This window comes from Panthera onca, chromosome A2, assembly GCF_046562875.1.
Source record: "Panthera onca isolate mPanOnc1 chromosome A2, mPanOnc1 haplotype 2, whole genome shotgun sequence".
Lineage (NCBI taxonomy): Eukaryota > Metazoa > Chordata > Mammalia > Carnivora > Felidae > Panthera > Panthera onca.
Window position 1 is genome coordinate 70631154 of NC_138340.1, and position 14834 is coordinate 70645987.

The 14834-nt window shown below is 47.9% G+C and overlaps 1 protein-coding gene across 4 annotated transcripts in view; it reads left to right on the top strand.

Annotated features, from left to right (window-relative positions):
• The window catches only part of COA1 (cytochrome c oxidase assembly factor 1), an 82109-nt gene extending 68597 nt beyond the window's left edge, over nt 1-13512 (top strand). For 3 of the 4 annotated variants that reach the window (XM_078442588.2, XM_078442587.2, XM_078442586.2), the window contains exons 4-5: nt 8949-9096; nt 12544-13512. In XM_078442588.2, the coding sequence (XP_078298714.1) occupies nt 8949-9096; nt 12544-12706 (311 nt within the window). In that variant the 3' untranslated portion in view covers nt 12707-13512. Of the gene's footprint in view, nt 1-8948; nt 9097-11300; nt 11442-12543 lie in introns of all 4 variants that reach the window. The other variant, XR_013554049.1, reaches the window with a different exon arrangement.
• Nucleotides 13513-14834: the final 1322 nt, after the last annotated feature.

Below are 14834 nucleotides of genomic sequence, written 5' to 3' on the forward strand. Positions count from 1 at the left end.
AGAACGGTGTCTCGCCATGGAAATCTGGACCCGACCTGTGCTCCTCCTTTTCCTGTCTTGGCTGGCACCATGCTCATACTTCCCAGTCCTGGGAAGTAGCCCAGGGTGAGCATCCTCCCTGGGCTCTCCTGTCTCAGGCCATCCTCCTCTTCCATACTGGGATGGGGCCTACAGGAGGGAAGCTCTTTCTTGTTGCCAAACTGAAACCCCTACTTGGGAAGCCTACCTTTGCTCTCTCCCGAAGGCAGCTCGTCTACCTTATACCTTCAGGGAGGAACTTCCTGGGGTTTCTGGTAGCCTTTGGCCCAAGAAATGTACCTGAGACTGAGAGCAGCTTAATAAGCAGCTTTACCTACATGAAATGTTGCCTTAAATCTATAAACTTGACAAACCAGCATTTTCACGTTCTGTTTCTTGGCCCAAAGGTTTTGTTGCTGTTGATGTTGGGGGCTATTTTATGCTGGTTTATTGGGGCCTTCATCCTAGTGAAAGGAGCAATGTTTAGAAGTCCAGAGTCATAGATTTTGGCCCCAGCTCTACCATGGACGAGCCATGTCACTTTGAGCAAGTCATGGAATCACAGGACTTTAGAACTGAAAGGAAAGCCAGAAAGGATCTGGGCAAACCCCTTAGATGAAGAAACGAGGCAACGAATAAGGTGGGAAATGAGAGATGAAGGAATTGAGGTACGGAAAGAATCAAGTACCTTGCTCAAGGTCATCTGCCACGTTCCCGCAGATACTGACTGTTAGGGTCAGGCGTAAGGCAGGGTAAAGATAGGAGTCAGAGGCTAAAAAATTTTAGCAAAGGCTTTATTTGGGAACTAAAGTCTCGGGCGAGGTTCCGTGACTCAGGGAGAGAGAGAGAGAGGAGTCAGGGAAGTCGCGCCAGGTATGGTGGGGTAGGGTTTTTAAGCTGCAGCAGTTCCGGGTTTAGGCTCGGGTGGGTCTTTCTCTTCTGCCAGGTTGTGCTGGCGCTTGGTGATTGGTTGACCTTCAGTTTGTTCCCGCGCGCTGCTCGGGGCTTCAGTTTGTTCGAGTGTGCCGGCAAGAGGGCCGTCCCCTTCCAGGGACATCCTAACATTCCAACCTCTTATTGGTGATAATGGGCGAGGGATCTGATCTGGCTGCTTCCTGCGGGTGTAAGGGTGATGCCATAGTATGTGGGGTCTGAGGTTGGAATGCAGGAATAGGGCTGGACCACCATCCGATGAAATGCGACCTGGGAAACTTCATGAATTCGTTTCCATACGAAACGGAGAAAACAAGGTAAGAGCATAAGTATTATACAGATAGAAACTAGTGGGGTGACTATGGGGAGGAGCCAAGTTAGGTGGGGTGATTGCCACCAGGAGGTTAGGGGGTCTGAGGATCCTGGGGGGGCGGATAGAGTTTTTTGGATTTCCTTTAGGTGTTCTATATTGGTTTCAACTAAGCCTGACTCATTGAGGTAGTAGCAACATTCTTCCCTCAGGAACAGGCATGTTCCCCCTTTTTCTGCCGTCAGGAGATCTAGAGCTCGTTGGTTTCATAGAGTGACCTGTGCTAGGGAGTTGATCTGCCTTTGTAAGTCGATAGGGAGGTTGATGAGGCTTCTATTGCGATCTGGAGCCTGTCTGACAGGTCCCTGGAGGAGGTAATGGAGTATGTGAGGGAGCCGGTCCCAACCCTGGCGGCCAATAGGGACGTGGCTAGCGATAGACCATTAGTGGGAGGAAAACGACTCGTTTTTGGAGATGGAATTCGAGGAGTTGATGGAGTTCTTCCTGTCCGTATAGGGTGAGTTGGGGGATAATGGTGACTGGGAGACAGATAAAAGCATTTTGGGGCATTTGTTTATAAGCTGTGCCCTTACACCAATAGAATCCCCCTGGGGGAGGGTCGTGGCTAGGCATAGGCAGGGGGGAGGGGCAATTTGGGGAGGCATGAGAGGAGTAGCATATTGGGTGAGACGTGTTGCCTTGAGGGGTCTCAGTGAGGATGGGAATCTGTAGGGAGATTTGACTTCTGGGGTGGTTGATGGAGTTAGTGGTGTTGGGAAAGGGGGTGGGTAATGGGACGGCTATTACTGGATCCTGCTGAAGGGATGCACAAAGAAAGCAGTGTGACAGGTTAGTTAAACCTGAGTGGTTAAGCAGGATCGCTCCTTGTCTGATCAATGTAAGCCATGAGAAGGGATGTTGTGCAGGGGGTGTCTGTAGTTGTGTGTTGAGCTGGTCTTTTTGGTCCGTGATTACTTGGGTAAGATCTTTAAGGTTGGAGAGGAAAGGAGACATTGAGGGCTCATAGGTTTGATAGATGGTTAAAAAGGAGATGGGGTTAGAGAAATGGTCATTCTGATACAGTTTGCCCTTTATTCCGGTTTGTCAGCGGGTATCCCATGGATCAGGGACAGTAAGGGTAAAGTTGCCATTTTTTAAGCAGAAGTGGACTGTCCTTGGTCCTGTGAAACAGTATAGGTTGAGCCAGTGTATGTTACAATAGTGATAGGGGCATCTTCCATATTGGGTGGGGGAGGTTTGGAAGCATATTTTGTCGGTTTGGTCATATAAAAAGCAAATGGCAGGAGTAATCCGCGTAGAGGCTTGGAGGGTGTTGAAAGAGGGGAATTTAAAGGTGACTTGATTTTGGCACCCAACAATGGGGCAAGTGGTAGAGGGTATGATAGAGGTGTGTCCATTAAAAGTTTCGGATAGGTAAAAAACTCACCTATAGGAGGGTTGTGAGGGTATAAGGGGGATGATGTTAACAAGGAGTAACAAGGGAAGTATCATCATGATATAGAAGTATGGTTAGTAAAAAGCTCAAGAAGGAGATTTCAACGGGGGAGAAATCGGAGAGAGTTCCCTGAAGTCAACAGTCAGAGACCCAGGAGAGAAATAAGGGGAGGGTGATGGGGTCGGATGAGTGGGAGAGTTGTAGCTCGTGTAATATTGTGAGTGTGAAGATGGGAAACCGAGGGGAAGGGTCCGTCATGAAGGGGCCTGTCGAGTTAGTTTGAGGGTGAGGGGACCGGTTGGTTGGGAGGTCCACAATTCTTCTGGTATAGGGGGTAAAGGGGGGGCCTGTTTGAGGTCGGAGGTGTAAACCCACGGGGTGTGGCCCAATAATTTAGCAGCCATGGGGGTTGTGAGTATGACTGTGTAGGGACCCTCCCACCGGGGGGGCAAGGGTTGGTTTTTGTCTTACTCGAAGGAGAACTGAGTCTCTTGGGTTTACAGATAGTGAGGGAGAGGAGAGATCAATGGGAACTAGTAGAGTGAGGTCAGCGTACTGTCGAATCAGGTGTCAGAGCAGGCTGAGGTAAGGGAGATAGGCAGCCAAAGGAGGAGGATCTTTTGGTAGGGGTTGGGGTAATAGGAAGGGTCGCCCGTATAGGAGTTCAAATGGGCTGAGGCCTGTGGGTCCTCGGGGAGCAGTTCGGAGTCAGGTGAGTGCTATAGGTAGGAGTTGAGGCCAAGAAAGCCGAGTCTCTATGGGGAGTTTAGTGAGATGGTCTTTTATGAGGCCATTGGCCCTTTCAACCTTACCCGAGGACTGGGGGTGGTGTGGTATGTGGTTTCCAAGTAATACCCAAAGCTTTGGAGACCTGTTGGGTGACTGCTGAGATGAAAGAGGGCCCGTTGTCAGACCGTATCCTTCTTGGTAGACCAAAGCGGGGAATGATGTCCTTGAGTAGGATCTCAGCCACTGTGGAGGCCCCTTCAGATGAGGTGGGGAAGGCTTCTATCCACCCTGTAAAGGTGTCAGTTATAGTAAGGAGATACCGTAATTTTTTGTGTTTTGGCATGTGAGTGAAATCTATTTGCCAGTCTTCTCCCGGGAGATGGCCCCGCATCTGATGAGTGGGGCCTGGGTGCCTCATTCTCCCTTGGGAACTGACTGCGGCGCATGTGGTGCATTGTTGGTGTGTTTTGGTGATCAGTTGTTGTAGGTGGGGGTGGTACATAAAGGGCTCAAGGAAGAGGAAGGTGGCCTCCGGCCCAATGTGTAGGGTTTTGTGGATTTTTGTTAGTAGGGAAGGGACTAGGCTATTTGGGGGGCCAGTCAGGGGCCCAGCATGGTCCAGCCTGCGTTGGCGTGGGCATTGGGATGGGCCATGTATTATTTTTGTTCATCTGGGGTATAATCGGGAGTGGTATCTTCGGTGAGGATGCCCATAGGAACTGGGTCGAGAGAGAGAGCTGTTTGTCTAGCAGTGTTGTCAGCCTTGTGATTTCCTGTAGCTATCTCTGTGGTTAGGGGTTGATGGCCCTTGCAGTGGACAATGGCCACTTCCTGTGGGAGTTTGAGGGCCTCAAGGAGTTTTGCCATGAGTGGCCCATTGATGATGGGGGTACCCTTAGTTGTGAGGAGTCCTCTTTCTTCCCATAAGTGGGAGTGTGTATGTGCAATAAGGAAAGCGTATTTTGAGTCTGTGTATATTGTGACCCTTTTGTTTCTGGACAATTGGAGAGCCCTAATGAGGGCTGTGAGTTCAGCCTTCTGGGATGTGGTTCCTGTGGATAAAGTCTGGGTCTCCAGAGTTTGGTTTAATGTAACTACAGCGTACGCTGCTTGTCGGTGGCCCTTGCAGTCAACTAGTGAGCTGCCGTCTACAAATAGGGTGAGATCAGGGGAAGTGAGGGGAAGGTCCTTTAAGTTAGATGGAGGTTTGGAGAGAATATCTATAAGTTCAGGGCAGGAGTGGAAGAGTGGCTGTGAAGTGTCTTTGGGGTTGATTTGTGGAAGTAGCGTGGCAGGATTGAGTCTGGGGGAGAGTTGGAGAGATATTTCAGGATTTTCAATAAAGAGCAGATGGAACAATTGTATGCGTGATGGGGAGAGGTGTGCCAGGGCCTTATGTGTAAGGAGATCAGATAGATGGTGCGGTGAAAGTACTGTTAGGGAGCAGTGCAGGGTGAGTTTGAATACCTCTTGGGTTAGAGTGGCTGCTGCTGCAAGTGCTCTGAGGCAGAGTTGCCACCCCCTTATCGTAGGGTCCAGTTGTTTAGAAAGGTAGGCGACAGCTTGTAACATAGGGCCACACGGTTGGGTTAGGAGCCCTGTTGCAATTCCAGCCCTCTCATCTGTGTATAAGAGGAAAGGCTTTGAAACATTAGGGAGGGAAAGGACCGGTTGAGTGACTAGAGATGTGACCAGCTGTTGGAAGGCCCTTGCGACCGATCCTGGGCTGGAGAGTGGGCCTTGGGGGGTTTCTTTGGCTGCTTTGTATAGGGGGGCTGCTTGTATAGCAAAGTTAGGGATCCAGTGTCGGAAGAAGCCTACTAGACCCAGGAAGGAGAGTATTTCGTCTGCATTGGTAGGTGGGGACAGGATCTGGAGGGCTTGAAGATGATCTTGGGTTAGGGCCTTGGTAGTAGGTGTGAGTGAGACTCCCAGGAATATGTCTGTATTAGTACAGATTTGGGCTTTGTGTGGGGAGACTCGATACCCCAGGTTAGCCAGGAAATTTAGGATTTGGACTGTATCTTGTTTGGTGTGGTCGAAAGAGGTTCCACATAATAGAAGGTCATCTATGTACTATAGTAGAGTACAGTGACTGGAGAGTGGGGCTTTGAGGAGATCCCTGGCCAAGGCCTGCCCAAAGAGATGGGGACTATCACGAAATCCTTGGGGAAGTACCGTCCATGTGAGTTGGCAGGCCAGAGAAGTGACTGGATCTTGCCATGTGAAGGCAAAGAGGAATTGGGACTCAGGATGTAAGGGAATGGTGCAAAAGACATCTTTGAGATCAAGCACTGTAAAATGGGTCGTGGATGGGGGGATTTGGGAGAGGAGGGTATATGGGTTGGGCACTACTGGATGGATGGGAATTACAGCTTCATTGATTATTCGGAGGTCTTGAACTAGTCTATATGAGCCATTTGGCTTTTTTACAGGCAAGATTGGAGTGTTGCAGGGGGAATGACATGGGATTAGGAGGCCCTCCTTGAGTAGGCGATCGATGATGGGCTTCAGGCCTAGTCTAGAGTGTGGGAGATTGAGTATTGGGGTCTAGATGGGAATTGTGATGGATTTTTGAGTCTAATGAGGACAGGTTGGTGATGGGTGGCGACTGTTGGGGTGGATGTCTCCCATACGATTGGGTCTATTGGGAGGTCTGGGCGTGGGTTGAGGCTGTGGTCTGTGTTGTCCGTGATAACAGCCAGTAGGAGATGAGTGGGGGAGGGAGAGGAGCAAATAGCTGGTAAATGTATAGAGGCTCCTAATTTACTGAGGATGTCTCAGCCCAACAGGGGGACGGGGCAGGAGGGGATGACTAGGAAGGAGTGGGAGAAGTGGAGGCCATCCAGGCAGCAGGTGAGTACCGGTGTGCATGGGGGAATGGAGGGGGTGCCATTTATGCCCATGACCGAAATGGAGGATGGCGTAGTGGGGCTGGAATAGCTCGGCAGGACGGAATAGGTAGCCTCCGTGTCCAACAGAGAGGAGATGGACTTACCCGCTACCTGGAGTTTTACCCTGGGCTCAGCGTGGGTCACCGGAGTTACTGAGTCTGGGCCTCGTCAGTAGTCATCCTCCATCTCCAGCAGTTGGAAGGCAGAGTCCCATCCGGGTGAAGCCTCGCCACGTGGAGGTGTTGGGAATCTGTCGTCCCTTGGGTTAGGACAATCGGATATCCAGTGACCCATTTGCTGGCACAATGGGCATGGACTGGTAGGCTTTTTGGGATGGGGACACTGACGAGACCAATGGCCTTCTTGGCCACATTTAAAACAAGGCCCCGGAGGGGGCTGTGGTCCAGAGGCCTTTACTACGGCTGGTCTCAGGGCAACTACCAAGGCTTGGGTTTGTAATTGTACCTTTTGTTGGAGACGGGCCTGTCGCTATTGTTCTTGAGCTTCCTCTTGGCCATTAAAAACTTTAAAAGCCATCTTTACCAGGTTGGCCATAGGGGTTTGAGGGCCGTCTTCAGCCCTTTTTAGTTTTTTTTGAATATCAGGGGCTGATTGGGAAATAAAATAGGTGGCCAGTACCGTGGCCCCAGCGGGGGTGGTAGGGTCTCGTCTGGTATATTGGGTAAGTGCCTCTGTGAGCCGGCTAAGGAAGGCTGTGGGGTTTTCATTGGGGTCCTGTATTATTTCTTGAAGTTTGTTAAAATTTACTGATTTGTTTGAGGTTGCCCTCATGCCTGCTAGTAGGCACTGGATCATCTGGTCCCGGCGCCGGTGACCATTGCCTGCATGTTGGTAGTTCCAATTGGGATAGGCTGCCGGGACAGCATTGGCTCCTATGGGCATAGTGGGGACGATCATGTGGGTTCGGTCTGCATGCTCTCTGGCTGCGGCCTGGATGCGCTCCCTCTCCTCAGGGGTGAGGGTAGAGGTGAGGATCACATGAATGTCATGTGAGACTGTAGGCTTGGGCGAGGTATTGGAATTCCTTAATGTATTGGGTGGGGTCTGCTGAGAATGACCCTAGTCGCTTTTCAGTGGCGGACAAGTCTTGGAGAAGGGGACGCGAACCAGGCCTTCAGTCCCTGCCACCTCACAGAGCGGTAAGATGGCCGCTGGGGTCTGTTCGCTGGGAGGGGCCTGAGCACGAGTTCGGGATGATATGGGAGGTGAGGGCAGGATGGCTGGGGGTTGGGAGTACGGAGGGGGGCGAGGCCTGGTGGGTGGCGTGGCTAGATCCTCTAATGGGTTGGAGATCGGGAAGTTGGTGAGGTGGGGTCATGGGGGGGGGGGTTGTGGGCGGACAAGGAGCACGCATGCAGAGGGGCAGGAGGAAGATAGGTGGGGGCGAGACCTGAGGTCCCAAAAGGCCATAACGTAGGGTATTTCTCCCCATTTTCCCAGCCGATGGCAGAAATTGTCCAGATCGGTTAAGATTTGGTATTGTAAAGACCTCTCAGGTGGCCATTGAGAATCATTATCTCATTTGTATTGAGGCCAGACTACAGTGCAAAGGCGGATGAGTCGGTTACGACGAAGTTCACCTTGTAAGCCCAGGAGCCGAAAGTTTTTTAACAGACATTGGAGGGGGGTAAGAGATCGAGGCGGTTTAGAGTCGTTACTCCCCATTGGCGTGGCAAGGCGAGGCGTCCCTCGCGTTGCGATAAGGGGTCTTTCGGCGTGTGGGCCTTTCGGCGTGCGGAGGAGAGGAGACTGACTTGCAAGACGTCTCTCGTGGGTGTCAGCTGTAGTTGGAAGGGGGGAAGGAGGGGTCTGTCCTACTTACCGGCTCCTGTAGGCTCTTGAGAGTAGGGTGGTTGGCATCTGGCTTGGTGAGGAGGGGGGAGTACCTCCGAGGGAGGCAAGCTACCACCTCCTCCTGGGTTCCGGCACCAAATGGTAGGGTCAGGCATAAGACAGGGTAAAGATAGGAGTCAGAGGCTAAAAAATTTTAGCAGTCAAAGGCTTTATTTGGGAACTAAGGTCTCGGGCGAGGTTCCGTGACTCAGGGAGAGAGAGAGAGAGGAGTCAAGGAAGTCGCGCCCGGGTATGGTGGGGTAGGGTTTTCAAGCTGCAGCAGTTCTGGGTTTAGGCTCGGGTGGGTCTTTCTCTCCAGCCAGTTTGTGCTGTCGCTTGGTAATTGGTTGACCTTCAGTTCGTTCTGGAGAGCCGCTCAGGGCTTTCTGTTGGATTGTGCTGGCGCTTGGTGATTGGTTGGCTTTTAGTTCATTCTGGAGAGCCGCTCAGGGCTTTCTGTTGGGTTGTGCTGGTGCTAGGTGATTGGTTGACCTTCAGTTTGTCCCAGCGCGCTGGCAAGAGGGCCGCCCCCTTCCAGGGACACCCTAACACTGACTTTCTATACTTTGCTTTTGGAGTCTCTAAAAGGGACAGTTTAGGGTAAATGTTCCCGAATTATTTTCCATCCAGAAATTTCACATATGTTTCTGTTTCCATGCTGTACATGAATTGTATCCTCCAACTTTCTATAGAGAGTCTACCTGACTGAGTTTAAAAAAGAAAAATAAATGTAACAACTGTCTTTCCCCCTTAGAAGCTTTTTCCAGGGCTTCCTATTACCAGCTAGCATTGGAGCAGCTGCACAGCTACCCAGAGGCCCTGGCGGCTCTGGGCCCTCCGCTTTTGTCCATTAGCTCCACCTCACCGACAAGTACAGCTTCGTGGACATTGCCCATGCCCAGGTAACATGCTCCCCATGCAGACTGAAGTCCGGGAGAGGGCTGCCATCGCTGGGGGGACGGTCTTGGAGGATTCGGGATGGGAACATGCACGAAGCAAAACCTCCACTAGGTATTACTGAGCACCTTCTGTGAAAGCATTATGGGTGAATTTATTCTCACATACTCCTCTTCCTTTCTGGGGGATAACTGTGGCAGGGAAGGCAGTGTTCGGGCTCAGGGCACCATCTGGAACTGACTGTTGTAGGGAAGTGAGCAGCGGCAGTGTGCCACAGCTTCTGCCTGGAACTTGAAATACATCTACGACCAGTCAGTGCTCATTCAAGTGTGAGCAACTCTTTAAACTGTAGTTTTAATGCTCATTTATTCCATTGCTGCCACGAAATGCCAGTCCATTTTCTCAGCTATATACGCTTTTATATTTCAGCCAGTAAAGTCACCTGAATATGAGATGCGATTATTCTTCTGTTGAACAAATATGTTTTGAGCCCAAACCAAGTTAGAGGAATGATTCGAAGCTGTGTGGGCAATACAGAGATACAGAAGGCTTTCCAGGGGGTTATGGTTTAAAACTCCCAAGTAAGACAGGGTGAAGCGAATGCTGTGGTAGCAGCCTGGGAGGGAGCAGTTAGCCACCTGGGACATTGTTGTGAAGAGAAGGAATGCCAGCTATGGAGCAGTGTGCCCAAGAAGGCACGTGGCTGTGCCCCCTGCCAGTGTGACCTCCACAGAGGTGCAGGCTTCCCAGGCAGGTGTGGTGGGTAGGACAGGCTGGGACCACAGGGCCGTGACATCATTGTGTGAGATAGACACACTCGATTGTGGGGCCAGCGGAAGCCATGGGTAAGAGTGAGATGCTCTGATCTATTTTTTTTTTGTCAGTGTTGTTTTTATTAATTTTTTAATGGGAATAGTTTCATTGGGACTTTTTTCTGACAAAAGCCACTCATACTTGAGTATTTTGATAAAAATATTTGATCTGGCTTTAAAAGATCAATTCATGCTGATTGGAAATACCCAGATACTGGACCCCGGGGACTGCCTTTAGGAAAGCAGTGTGGCTATGCAGCTGTGCAGCCGTGAGAGTGTGAACCAGAGCTATGGCCTGCTTAGATCAGGAGAGGACTGCGTCAGAGGTGATGCTTTAATGTCCGATATGGGTGAGTGGGAAGGTGGCGGTGCCACTAAGTGAGAGAGGGAGCCCAGAAGACAAAGGGAAGGGGTGGACAGGTACAGAGTGCCCCACTGTGTGCCGGGTGGCCTTATGTGCATGTCAGCGAGTCTTTCACACCATGCGGCGTGGCTCCTCTGTGCTTCCCCATGGGCTGGATCCTCTCTTTCATTATGAAAAGTTTTGAAGGTACAGAGAAGATAAAAGAATTGACACTCTGGTACCCAGGTAGCCGCTACCTGGATTCTCCGATTACAATTGTTCCCTGAACAACACAGGTTTGGACTGTGTGGGCCCACTTCATACACAGATTTTTGTTGATACAGTACAGGACTGTAAATGTGTTTTCTCCTTACGATTTTCTTAACATTTTCTTTCCTCTAGCTTACTTTATTGTAAGAATACAGCACAGAATACATAGAACATACAAATATGTGTTAGTCGACTGCTTATATTAGTAGTAAGGCTTCCAGTCATCAGTGTGCTATTAATAATTACATTTGGGGGGAGTCAAAAGTTACGTGCAGATTTTTGATGTGTTGTTCGAGGGTCGACTGTAATATTTTCCTTGATTTGCTTTATCTCATATCTGTTCATCTAGCCATATCTGTGTCCATGAACACATCATGTTCAAACATCCATACACTTCGTTTAAACACATAAGCAACATATCATTAACCAGAGTGTAATATATATTTATTGTTCTTTCTTTTTTTGAGGTAAAATTTGCATTCTGGGAAAGGTACAAATCTGTCCTATTTGATGAATTTTAATAAATGCATTCACCAATGTAACAAGCCCCCATCTAGATGTAGCCTGTTCACATCACCTGAGAGTCGCTTATGCTCTTCCCAGTTGGTCCTCTCACATCCCTCAGCCCTGCTAGAGACAACCACTTCTCTGATACATTTTTCCAACATAGCTTAGCCTGTTCTAGAAAATTAAATTATATGCTTCTGGGTAAGGCTCTTTCACTTGGCCTGTTTTTGATGTCCATATTGTTGCATGTATCTGTAGTTATGTTCTTTCTTAACAGTGGTTTTTTGAATATGGTTGTAAGTACTCAGAGCCCTGAGTTTGCACATAAGGTCTCTGCCAAATAGGAGGACTGCCACTGACCTCACCAAACCATCCAAAGAGGGGCAGGACATTTGGAGGGAGCCAGATGGAAAATCAGGTCAGTTCTCCAGCTAGAAAACAACCAATTCTGTGAATGATCATTGGACTTCATAGGGTTAGCTCTAGAAAACATCACTTTTTCATCTCTTGGGAGGACAACAATGTATCCAATTGTATCTGGCATTTTATACCCCCAGTTGAAGATTCCAGTCTCTGGAACCAAGTTAGAGGGCCATATCTATGTCAGCCCATACAGAGATGCCCCCTTTCAGAGGTATTATGGGAAGGTGGGTGGGAATGGGGGAACAGGAAGAGAACCCTCCAATGGAAACAATCCTGATTCTCATTTTCATTGTAGTGAAATGATTGCAATAGTAAGAATTCATTTTTCAAACCTTGAAAAGTTTCATGGCCTGGACACCAAGCCAGTGCTTTGGCTCTTAGCTCAGTCCAGATGTTTTATGCAGTGCAGCCTCTTGAATTGTCCTCTCCTTATGCTGCTGACTGTGAAGAACTTGACAGCTCTACTGATCTAGATCTATGATATTGATGCTGTGTTACAACTTCTAACACTTGCCTCAGTCTTCACAGATGAACAAAGGCATGGGTTCCTGTTCCAGAAGTATTATTCACATTCTTTATAGAAGATCTCCACCCCATTAATTGGCTTTTCTTGTCTGATTGCCAATAGCTACATTCACTCACTCCCTCTTCTGGAAGCCTCTCCAGAGATGCTTGCTGTTTAGCCAAGTTGTGTTTTAATTCCCCAGGACAAAAGGAGCAGGCAGCCCTCAGGCAGCCCCCAGCCGGCTCCTCCTGGGCTCATTGACCCCGAGCCTGGGATTAATGCAGGAGCTGGCAGAGTTCCAGCCAAGAATTGAAGGTTGATGTGAATTAGGAAATGGGGAATAAGCTCCTTCTCTTTCCTGGTGCCCCCTCCATTCACCGGTCATTCATTCTTTGTTAAACTTGCCTTGACAGTGATGTTGGTTAAACTATGAGAGTCCTTAAGAAAATGCTAAAACGTTATCTTATAGCTCTAACAAAATAGTGTGTAAAATTTTTAAGACATTATTCAAAAACTGTTTTTTTTTTTTCTTTTGACTATGCGTTTTGCTTTGGTGTTTGTGACTAGAGGCTATTCTTTTGTTTTCTCTCAGGTGGCACCTTCAGAAGGTCTTCTTAAAGCTCAAGGGTGGTCAGCAGATTCCTGTGTTTAAGCTCAGCTGGGACACTGGTGATGAAGGAGGACAGGTGATCAAAACGACTCTGCTTTCTCCAAACGTGGCCTCCCCTCCTCACCGGGTCCCTCCAGGGCCTTGAGCCGGGTGTCCAGCACCAGGGGTGACTGTACGTGCTGGCATGTGGTAATTTTGGTATAATGCTAATTTGACCACGGTTATTGCGGGTTTTTAATTTAATCAAAAATGGACATTTTACTATAAGTTTATAAGAATTTATCTGCAAATTCACTGTCTAAAAGCAAAGCACAGAGTAAAAGGAATCAGTGTTAATAAGATGTTCGCTGATTTTTGCTAGTTCTCCTCTTTCTTTCCTGCCCCCCCCTCCGGACCCCCATAGTTTTCAGTTCCATCAATGAGAAGGCAAGTCTTACTAGCAGCTCTGAAGAGGTCTGTAACTGTTAACATGAGAATGCCCGACCCTGAATTCATGTTAAGTAGCTTGCGAACATTGTCAATCCCTTTGAAATGCTTTTTGCTTCACTGCTTTCGTTTTATCTTCTTGTTTCTGTTTTATTGTCAGCTGTCTGCCTGATGAAGGTTTGCAAAATAACTGCTTTAGTCCAAACATTTTAGAAGCTTAAAAAATATGTAGGTGTACATAGCACATGCAAAACTAACTTGGGAATGGTAGTTCAAAGCTAGTAGGTCCTTATCCTTCTGCTCTGCAAACAGCCACATATTAGAGGAGCACACCTTTAGGTGGTACCTTTTTTATAAGTGAACATTATGAAGCCGACCATCTTCCTCCCCTCTGAGCACCAGAGCTGATGAAAACCAGAAATCTGATACATTTGCTTTGAAAAGGCCAGTATCACCCCCTTATTGTTATTAGGCTTAATGCAGTTATAATTGCCTACAATAAAGGATGTTCATTAGATCTTTTCCTAAATTAAAAAAATATTTTTTAATGTTTATTTTTGAGAGACAAAAATCATACTCTAAATATATAAAGAACATATAAACCATTAAGAGGTACACTAAAACCGTATTATAAAGAGGTCCAAGAAAAACTTAAAACAATTTTTTTTAATGTTTATTTTAGAGAGAGAGAGAGAGAGAGACAGAGCACGAGCGGGGGAGGGGCAGAGAGAGAGGGAGACACAGAATCTGAAGCAGGTTCCAGGCTCTGAGCTGTCAGCACAGAGCCCGACATGAGGCTCGAACTCACGAACTGCAAGATCACAACCTGAGCCAAAGTAGGACTCTCAACCAACTGAGCCACCCAGGTTCCCTCTTTTCCTACATTCTTAATATTCATTGGAGGGAAGACTTTCCAGAAATATTAAGCTTAAATTCAATATAGAGCATGAGGCCTTTGATCATTGGAAGTTATTTCTGTTCTGGAGCTTGTTTCTTTAAAAACAAATATTCTTTGAATAGATTATAGAGTGAAATAGGAGTCTCCCTGAAAGCACTTTTGCAGATAGTACAATCTGAACAATCTTTTAAAGTACAGTAAATCTTTGGTTTGCGAGCATAATTTGTTCCGGAAACATGTTTGTAATCTAAAACACTCATATATCAAAGCGAATTTCAAGAGCCATTGGCTCAGTTTTGATCATGTGACATCCACCATCACATACTGCTCATATTGCAAGACATAGCTCATTTATCAAGTTATAATTTATTAGAAATGTTTGCTAGTCTTGTGAAACACAGAACTTTTACATGCAATCCAAAGTTTTACTGCAAATGGTAGACTACTGTGCATGTACTTTTGTGCTTTTATTTTTTCAATGTTTATTTCTGAGTAAGAGACAGAGACAGAGGGTGAGGAGGGGAGGGGCAGAAAGAGAAGGAGTCACAGAATCCTAGGCAGGCTCCAGGCTCTGAGCTGTCAGCACAGAGCCCAACACGGGGCTTGAACCCACAAACTGTGAGATCGTGCCCGGAGCCAAAGTCGGACACTTAACTGACTGAGCCACCCAGGCACCCCTGTGCTGCTTTATTCGTGAACAGCTACACACTGTTTATTGTATATGTGTTAGTTTACATATTGTTTCATGTTTGATTGTTCTCTTTTACTTCCTTTCAGTGTTTGCTTGTTTCTTCTTGCTGTTGCCAAATCATAGAAAGCCAGGGCCTGGATGGGCCATCTGTTCTGAAGTAAAAGCAAGTGACAGTTTTTGTTTGTGTAGAATTTGAATTAAGAGGCTTTTCTAACCCAAGTGACAGGAAATAGTATTGTGTCAGGAAAAAATCCTTGA